The sequence below is a fragment of the Sardina pilchardus genome, unplaced genomic scaffold, assembly GCF_963854185.1.
Source record: "Sardina pilchardus unplaced genomic scaffold, fSarPil1.1 HAP1_SCAFFOLD_282, whole genome shotgun sequence".
Classification (NCBI taxonomy): domain Eukaryota; kingdom Metazoa; phylum Chordata; class Actinopteri; order Clupeiformes; family Clupeidae; genus Sardina; species Sardina pilchardus.
Genome location: NW_026910844.1, coordinates 377 through 10,461, shown reverse-complemented (window position 1 = coordinate 10,461; position 10,085 = coordinate 377). Strand labels below are relative to the sequence as shown.

Below are 10,085 nucleotides of genomic sequence, written 5' to 3'. Positions count from 1 at the left end.
GAAGAGCAGAGAGCTGATTGGTCAGTCCCAACATTGCAACACAGACAGAACCAGTAGCCTATATCTAAGCTCTATCTGAACTTGATGTTGTTCAGACTCAGGTTCAAAGTCCCAGAATGAGAGAACTCTTAACTCAGGCATGAACAGGAATATTTGAAGAAGTACGGGGGGGAAGCGCAACATTGCTGCTTTAGAATCACCACTTTTATTTGACTAATAATGTACTGACATTTTGCCACCAGGCCTGCATCAGAGGGAAGAAGACCTCACTCTGATGAAGGCCTAGTGCCGAAACGTCAGTGTGTAGTCACAGAAGTCCCTTTCCCACATAACTTCTAGAAGTTACCCGGACATATTTACCCGGGTATGGCACGACACGGACGTTTCCCACATGAGCTTTATGTCCGAGTGAGATACGGGTAATTGTGTTCACACTAGACCCGAGTAGGAGCCGCGAGGGGTGGGGCAATGTCAGCACTTGCAGGGGGAGAGAGATGACGCTAAATAAATGCGTTGTTCTGCTGTGTTGCCTGAATGATGCAAACTTACATCAGATCCAAAACATCATGAAATAGAAGTAGTTAGCTCGCTAGTCAGCGGGAGCTAGCATAGAGGAAAAAATAGCTAACGCCAGGACCACAGTATAAACAAAGCTCTACTTCAACCCTCTCTGGTATAAACATCCAACACAACAACTTATAGAAAATAATGACACACCTGGAAAATATATAAACAGCACACAGAGGTCTGAGGCTCCTTCCCAACTCCTACAAAAAGCAACAATGCTAAATAACAGCAACGTTAACTATTAGCTGTCAGTGTTGTAGTCAAGTCACTATGAATCGAGTCCGAGTCCAGGTTCGAGTCTCCAGTGTTCAAGTCCGAGTCGAGTCCAAGTCATTAGGTGCGTTTGACTTCATGTAGCCGTCTTAAGACGACTGCAGACGAGACTATTTCTGACATTCTGATAGGTTTTCAACCATGACGTATGTTTGAAAGACCTATCAGAATGTCAGAAATAGTCTCGTCTGCAGTCGTCTTAAGACGGCTACATGAAGTCAAACGCACCTGTTAGGTGCGTTTGACTTGACGAAAATCTGCGCAGATCTGACTTGATGTGATGCATGCTGGGTTAAACAGAGTGCATACTGGGACAGACGAAATGCAAACTGGTTAGAAATGATGTCCGACTTCTTGCAGTCGCGGTGGGAGTTACCCCCGTGACATCATGTCACATGTCCTTACAAGATCTCGGGAGACTGCGTCTTAGCTCAGCCAGCGCAGTTCAGCGCAGTTCGTTTTCAAGCAACTGCGCTGGCCAAAACCCACCCCAATGACGTCAGTTCAAAGTTGTGATAGGGCCGTTTGGAAGAATCTCCCCATGACGAGTATGACAGGTGTCTCGTTCTGCCTCCTTACCCAAGACACTAGAGCGGACCAAGACGAATCAGTTCAACTGCACTAAAACCAGCATCTGGGATGGCGCTGGAGCTTATCCCTGTGATCCATCTTGCTCTGTTCTAGAATCTTTGCTCCTTACGTTAGAATCTGCTCAAATGAACAGAAATCGAACGGATACCTTCTTATTTGTGATTTCTGGAACAGCGGTAGGCTAGCCTACTGAAAACGTGAGGATACTCTGCTATTTTATGCTGTTGGTTAAATATATACACACGGAAAACACTTGATATTTAATGAATGTGCTGCAATGCAGGCCTGTTAACTGTATGACAACAGTGGTTTATTTAAACACATCATATCAATTTATTTCGTCAGTCACCATGCTCATTTTAATAGCCGTGTTCAAGTTCAACTCCAAATGACCTTTTGCAGCAACGAGAGCTGCCGGTGGCAGCAGGGGCGGGGATGCAAACGCTGCTATGAAGTTGTACACTCTCTACTTCCCGTAGTGTAGACTTCGCTAGACTTGACCATGTGACGAATCACGAGGCACGGACCCGCACGGACTCTTGTGGATATGGGGAGGCATCTAAACACCTGCACACACGTCAGGGACGTAAAAGCCAATTAGGGCAAAGACCTGACGTCATGAAGGCAGGGTCTAGGCTCCGCTGCTCTCCGCAGTACCTCCAGACCGGCTGCTCTTTTGCGGAGCAGCCGCCTGGCCACGCCTTGCTCCCGCGATAAGTTGAGGCCATGTGATACCGACTGCCGAGTCGAAAACACGCCCATCTAGACCATCGTGGACAGATTAGCCGTGTTCAAGTTCAACTCCAAATGACCTTTTGCAGCAACGAGAGCTGCCGGTGGCAGCAGGGGCGGGGATGCAAACGCTGCTATGAAGTTGTACACTCTCTACTTCCCGTAGTGTAGACTTGGCTAGACTTGACCATGTGACGAATCACGAGGCACGGACCCGCACGGACTCTTGTGGATATGGGGAGGCATCTAAACACCTGCACACACGTCAGGGACGTAAAAGCCAATTAGGGCAAAGACCTGACGTCATGAAGGCAGGGTCTAGGCTCCGCTGCTCTCCGCAGTACCTCCAGACCGGCTGCTTTTTTGCGGAGCAGCCGCCTGGCCACGCCTTGCTCCCGCGATAAGTTGAGGCCATGTGATACCGACTGCCGAGTCGAAAACACGCCCATCTAGACCATCGTGGACAGATTAGCCGTGTTCAAGTTCAACTCCAAATGACCTTTTGCAGCAACGAGAGCTGCCGGTGGCAGCAGGGGCGGGGATGCAAACGCTGCTATGAAGTTGTACACTCTCTACTTCCCGTAGTGTAGACTTGGCTAGACTTGACCATGTGACGAATCACGAGGCACGGACCCGCACGGACTCTTGTGGATATGGGGAGGCATCTAAACACCTGCACACACGTCAGGGATGTAAAAGCCAATTAGGGCAAAGACCTGACGTCATGAAGGCAGGGTCTAGGCTCCGCTGCTCTCCGCAGTACCTCCAGACCGGCTGCTCTTTTGCGGAGCAGCCGCCTGGCCACGCCTTGCTCCCGCGATAAGTTGAGGCCATGTGATACCGACTGCCGGTCGAAAACACGCCCATCTAGACCATCGTGGACAGATTTTTAACCACGTGCATCTTGTGCTGCGCAGTTTTTGTGCTCGCAGCCAACTTGAACGCGCCTATTTTTAACCACGTGCATCTTGTGCTGCGCAGTTTTTGTGCTGCGCAGCCAACTTGAACGCGCCTAATGAGTAAGAATAAAAGTTTTACTGTATTTAATACAAAATCCCGCGATATCTACCGCGATATCTACCGCGAGGTCTCCAGCAGGTCTCTCGCGAATAACTTCAGGTACGTAAGCTCAGTCAGACTGTCCGGGATGAGCTGCGTGTGCTAGTTGCCCCTCCTGCTAAGACTCTGCAGCTCTCGTTGACGTATGAAGCCAGCCTAAGTCAGCCTAAGTCAGCCGCAGCTCATCGCAAACGCACCTATTAGGTGCGTTTGACTTCATGTAGCCGTCTTAGACGACTGCAGACGAGACTATTTCTGACATTCTGATTCAACCATGACGTATGTACAACTCCGGTTTGAAAGACGTATCAGAATGTCAGAAGTAGTCTCGTCTGCAGTCGTCTTAAGACGGCTACATGAAGTCAAACGCACCTATTTAAAAAAAAAATCAGAGTCAAGTCCGAGTCGAGTCCACTACTCATCCGAGTCAAGTCCGAGTCGAGTCACTATTGATTCAAGTCGAGTCCTTATTGGTCAAGTCGAGTCCGAGTTATGGCTAAGAGTTGTCTAAAAGCGTATTGGTATTGCGCAACCACTGTACACTAAATGGAATCGTAATGCCTTGGGTCATTTCAGACAAACAGGCAAACAGACAAACAAACCCTGATGCAAATGTAACCTCCTTGGCGGAGGTAATAATTATTTGCGCACCGCAATGTCGCAGGACAGACTATATGGCTGCTGATGACATATTACAATTATAGCCTAATGACATTAAAAAAAAAAGTGAGTCTTTGTCTCAATTTCCGAGTCCGGATAGTCTAAATGTACGAGTCTGAGTCCAAGTCCGAGTCATTCAGTGCTCAAGTCCAAGTCAAGTCACGAGTCTCTAAATTTAGCTAAAGACTCGGACTCCGAGTCCTGGACTCGAGTACTACAACACTGTTAGCTGTTAATTGCTAACCCCTGTAATAAACAGCTAGTTGCAAGCTAATCGAGAACACTTCAACAGTGGCGGTTCTAGACTGAATTACTCCCCAGGCGAGATCCTCCACGAGCGCCCCCGTGAGTGTTTTTTGACGCACTTTGCGTCAGTCGGGCTCATAGGGTTAAGCGCTCGTGCCGCCCCATACAAGATGCCGCCCCGGGCGACCGCCCGGTTCGCCCGTACCTAAAACCGCCACTGCACTTCAAGCTATTCACGTTTGCAAGGATAATCCTGCCTGTCCCGCAACAAACACAACAACGTGATTGCAGTTTACATTTTTATTGTACTCAACAAAATGTCACTGTTTTCTGTACTCCGGTGTTCTCGTCTGTGTTCATACTCGTAGGGCAATGTTATGTTTATCGTTACCATGGCAATTTGTACTTTCTGCCTCGCGCTGCAAGCAGGCTGCAAGGGCGCATTTCTATACGTCATCGGTACGCCCCCCATCTCTACCATAGACCTAAAAGAAATGGACAAACAGACTCCGTCGTTCTCAATGAGAGGGGGCTGAAACAAAAATTTGTTTCCTGTTCATCGTACTGCGCAGACTCAAACTCATTAGCCTGCTGTAACTCGTCTGATAGATCGAAAACCTCTGAAATTGTTAACGTTCGTTTTTTAATATTATTATTATGTGTACTTGCCTCTAGGTAATGCTTTACCATATCAAACAGTAGGCTACCGTAGGCTACACGCATTTTCACTGATCTTGCGAATGACTCTCCGTCATGGTTTTCGTGCAGGCTCACTCAGCTTCTTATCCAAACATTACGGGCGAACGTTAGCTTCCCTACAACAGACATGCTAAAATACTTCTTTACGGGAAACCAACGTAATATACGGGGAAGAAGTGAATTAATTTTGCCTTCGATACCCTATATAGAATACACAGAAGCTATAAGGGAGACAAAGGGCACATGCTACATGAAGTTATGGGATCGCAAAAAAATCTGAAATCTATGGCCGTCCAAGGGAGTTAGCAGAGTGTTGATCACCAGCTCATTTCGTGTTTCTACTTCCGGGAATATGCCTGCCCCCTTGATCTCTACCCAGAACTGTGCCGGCTGCGTTCCCACCTAAGCGCACCCGGGTAACATCTAGAAGTAGTACTAGGGGGCTAGTAGGGTGAGTTCCGGGTAAGAAAATACCCGAGTTTTGCGTTCCCACATACAGCCACCCGTTTGATATCCGTTTGACATCCGGATGTCTCGCTCATGTGCCGGGACTACAATAACTAGGAGAGTGTGTAGTTACAAAATAACCACCTCTAGATGGCAGTATTCATCTTTCAGCCCCTCTGGAAGTGACGTCTCTAAATATAACTCATATTAAATTATATACAAGTGTACACAGAACAGGTGTTACAGTACATATACATTTTTTATTTTATTTTAATGTATATAGCAAAATACCGTATCACTGTTGCAATGTGTAGGCTACAGTGCTCATTGTCTTCCAACAATGTCCACCACATGGCTCTCTAAATGAGCTACTGTAAGCTCTAAACAGGAGAGACTCAACAGAAATGTCCACATCATTTTGTAACAGATCCACAGAATAAAGATTTGAAAGGCTGTGGGAGGGGAGGGTGGTTTAATTGCTGCTTATCACTGGAGAGGTTAAATGTTTCTGAAATACACATGATAATACACACGGTGAACGAAAGTGTTGAAGTATTTGGTTATGTTCATTCATTTATAGAGCATGAAGTGTGTGTTGGTTGCGCCGCCGTGTGCAACAGATGCTGATCAAGGTGCCGCGAGTCCGATTGAGCGCAAGTGATAAAACCTTATTATTAAGTATTAGGGAATTACAATTTACTGATCTGATATTTTGATGTGCTTGTGGCAGCAGTGTAGAAACACATACCTGGATAACAAACCAGCATAGTGTTATAAATCATAGAAAATCAGCAGTTGTTTCAGAGGATTCTAAGCACAGAATATCAGAAGTTCAATTAAAGTACCCAGAGGACAATGCCTCACAGGTCAGATATTAGATTGACTGCAGTTACTGTGTGAGTGACTCATGACTGACACCCAAATGTCTCCATCCATCTCTGCATGTCGGCTCTTGTTCAGACAGAGACAGTTTCTGCTCTAACTGGGCTGCTCTACTGACACAGAGGCCTTCACTGGTACAACACTCAGAGGAAATACACCACTATTAAAGAATGGAAACACTCTCAGTGAAAGTGTGTGTGAAAGTGTATAGGAGTGTATTATTATCAGGGTCAGAGAATGACAGCTCTCCTCTGCCCCAGTCCAGCTGCACTCTGATCCTCTGAATTAAAACAAATCAATAAAACAAAAGGGAAAAATCACATGATCAGTTTATTTAAGTTTATCTAAGTCTTCACTCATTTAAAACACAGCAGTTCAGCTTCACATTATCATATGAGGGGATACTAGTGCAGTGTTCACTTGGCCTTGTTTTCATCATACAGTTTTCTCCAGCTTCCCTCTCTGTGAGTCAGTTCTGGTGAAGAGGCAGATTCAGCTCTAACTGTGCTGCTCTACTCTTACTGAGGCCTTCACTGGGAGGATCCTCATAGGAGAGAGTTTATAGGAAGTGCTTAAGTATGGAAACACTCTGTCAGTGAAAGTGTGTGTGAGAGTGTGTAGGTGTGTGTTATTATCAGGGTCAGAGAATGACAGCTCTCCTCTGTCCCAGTCCAGCTGCACTCTGATCCTCTGGAGTTTCTGCTGCACTGTGAGGACAGTGGAAGGCTGTGGTGCAGCAGCTGCTACATATTTACCATCTTTATAGTGCACATACCACTCTCCACTCACACCATAGTCATATGCTCCCTTCCTCTGGGCCGACTCTGCCTTTACACCCACATTCCACCATGTGTTCTCTCCAACCTCCACATCCCAGCAGTGAGTCCCTGAGTTAAAGCCCTCAGAGCCCAGCACACTGCCATACGTATCAAATCTCTCTGGGTTATCAGGAAGCTGCTGCTTCTCATCACCACATCTCACACTGGTCAGATCCTCAGACAGGATGAGATGTGGGAGTGCAGTGTTGGGATCCAGAGTCACAGGAGCTGCAGAGAGAAAGAACACACACATGAGCTGCTGAACACTGAGTGATGTGTGATGAGGATGTGAATGATGGTCGTTATCAATATTGAGTGAGGTGTGATGAGGATGTGAAGTGTGACTACAAGGGGGGTGGAATGATGCAGGAATCAACCAAACTATCTTGTTGTGTTTCTACCACTCTTTCAGCACATTCTCACCCATCCATCCATCCATATATCCCTCCATCTTTCTATTATGGTCTGTTTCTGTGTCCCTATAGCTTCTTTGTGAGAAGGGGATCATGAATGTGCTCCATCCATCCATCCATCTATCCCTCCATCCATCCATTCATCCATAAGGCATTTCATGTACTGAAGTTATCATGTGTGGTTTTTTTAGATGAGTGGAAGAGTGTGTGTGTGTGTGTGTGTGTGTGTGTGTGTGTGTGTGTGTGTGTGTGTGTGTGTGTGTGTGTGTGTGTGTGTGTGTGTGTGTGTGTGTGTGTGTGTGTGTGTGTGTGTGTGTGTGTGTGTGTGTGTGTGTGTGTGTGTGTGTGTGTGTGTGTGTGTGTGTGTGTGTGTGTGTGCACTCACTGTACTGAACAGTCTCCTGCATCTTCTCCCAGACTCTGAACTTCAGGTTGCCCAGGTGCTTTGCCACATTGATCAGAGCTCCTGAAACCCTCTCTGGATCCTGCAGTGTGCACTGGGCTCTGGAATAACATTCAGGAGTCAGTGCTGCTGTGGGTTTGGGTTCAGAACCACAGAGAAGAGAGAGAGAAAGGAGGCAGATCACTCACCTTTCCACTGTGCTCTTGTAGTTCTGGAACATAAGGAAAGATAAAATAGATTACACATTATGGCTGTAATGAGGTCTAAGGTATTTTGCTACATCTTGGTCAGTTTTGAACATTTAAATATCCTACACACAGCACTGCTTTTATTTTTTTCCAGACTGACCAGTTAGCAATCAAGTGCCTTCTAACATTCTCCTGTACATGCTCCCCTGCTGCTTCAATATGTCAACTGCAGTCAATAAAAACAAACTCAAACATGTTACCCATACTGCATCCAATATAACTGGCCTATCCTCCCCCAACCTATCAGACCTCCACAGTAAAGCCACCAATCACAGAGCATGGAGCAGCTGCACACGAGCCCAGTCCCCCCTCAACCCCTTCTCCACACGACTGCCATCAGGAGAACATACAGGAGCCTGATATCACCAGACTCACTCAGGTGCTTGGCCTGGAAACGGCTATGTATGCGTGTACAGTATGTGTTAGAGCATGGGCTTGCATGGGCACATCAGCACATAGATTATTGCGGCAAAACATGATAGAATGTGGGTGGGTGTCACTGACCGGTCACCTCAACTAAACAGACATGTTATTAATTATCACAGGAGTTGGAGTTGGAGATCCAACACCCCTACAGACAGAGGATGGTGCTACCTGCAGGAATATGATGTCATTAGCTCCCATCTCCTCCTCTATGGCTCTGATGGTGTCTGAAAGAGATGAGATCTCTCTGCTCATCTTCTCAATCTTCTCCTTCATCATCTGACTCTTCTGCTTCTCTTCCTCCCTCAGTTTAGCAATCCTGGCTGCCTCTTCATCTCGTAGAAACTGATGAAGCCTCTCAAACTCCTCCTTGATCTGCTTCTCTGTATTCTGGGTTTGAGTCTGAAAAAAATTACATCAGCTTCCTGAGAGAAGTTTCACACATTGATAAAATAAAGAAGATATTGATTAATATTATTTAAATATTGTGCATAAATTGGGGGAGTTGGCAGAGAGGAAAGAAACAGAGCACGACATGTTTGCTGGAGACCACTGTGAGGGGAAAATGACAAAGATGGAATTTAACCTTTGATTTGATACTTATGTTTCTGTAAGATTGTACACTCTGACTCTTGCATGGACTCTTCTCTTAAAGCTTAACCTAGTTCAGAATTTTTCTTATAATTGATACTTCTATTGCTTTGTGAATTCTTTCTTCTGTGGGAAATTAACCTAATTATTCCAGTTCTTCTGTTTCAGTAACTGGTGTGTAGACGGCAAATCATGTGCTTAATGTCCTTGGTTCTTAATTAACTCATTGTAGCCTACTGACCAAGTCATGTGTGTGTGTAGAGCAGGTCTAATGATACAATGATGCAATGATATGTGATGCAAGGTATAAATGTATGTGTGAGAAACAACACACTCACAAATAGTCTCTTGAGTGCACAGACTTTGTTTCTGTATCCTGGTTGCCAAATGAGACCTCTCTGCACTCTGAGATGAATAAACTACTAACAAGAAAGACCAAACCTTATTTCAGACTCAGTATCTTTAAGCTAAATTGCGTCCACAGTTTTTAAAAACAGTTTAAAGCACTGACTGTTTGTTAGTTTTATTTCTTCCACACCACCTGACAATATGATCTCCTGGCCAAGGCTTTATGAAATGATGCTTACATGTTAACAAACAGTGAACTCTTATGACACTAGATCATACTGACCTTAATGTACTTGGCAGTTTCATCACAGGTAACTTTAGCTTCCTCAAACTCCTTCAGTTTCTCCTGTAGAGGCTGCAGTTTGGCCTTGAGCTCCTCCTGAAATTAACAAATCACTTTAGTATGACTTGTGGACATTCTCATATCTCCTTCCGTGTCAAATCAGATACGGCTGTTGCTGCTCAGATTTTCTTAAGACCTTACAGTATATGTCAAGTATGGGTACCAAAACCAAGGCCTGTGAAATATTTATGTTCAAATCCTATGTCTTATTTTCAGCCCTTGAAAATACTTTTTACAGCTTGGCAAGACACATTATCTGGGAAGACATCTTTGAGCATTAATACAGGTATTATTCAAAATAATTATTATCCTAAACATGGTGCCTGAGTATGACTGAACCAT

General features: G+C 45.4%; 1 protein-coding gene across 1 annotated transcript; it reads right to left on the bottom strand.

The window, feature by feature from the left end:
- Nucleotides 1-5,734: 5,734 nt before the first annotated feature.
- LOC134073814 (zinc-binding protein A33-like) lies at nt 5,735-9,779 on the bottom strand (the record flags this gene model as incomplete). The annotated part of the gene is made up of 5 exons (XM_062530388.1): nt 5,735-7,202; nt 7,773-7,891; nt 7,979-8,001; nt 8,633-8,863; nt 9,684-9,779. Coding segments are annotated over 5 exons (1,017 nt in total), but the record flags the coding sequence as incomplete, so codon positions are not given.
- Nucleotides 9,780-10,085: the final 306 nt, after the last annotated feature.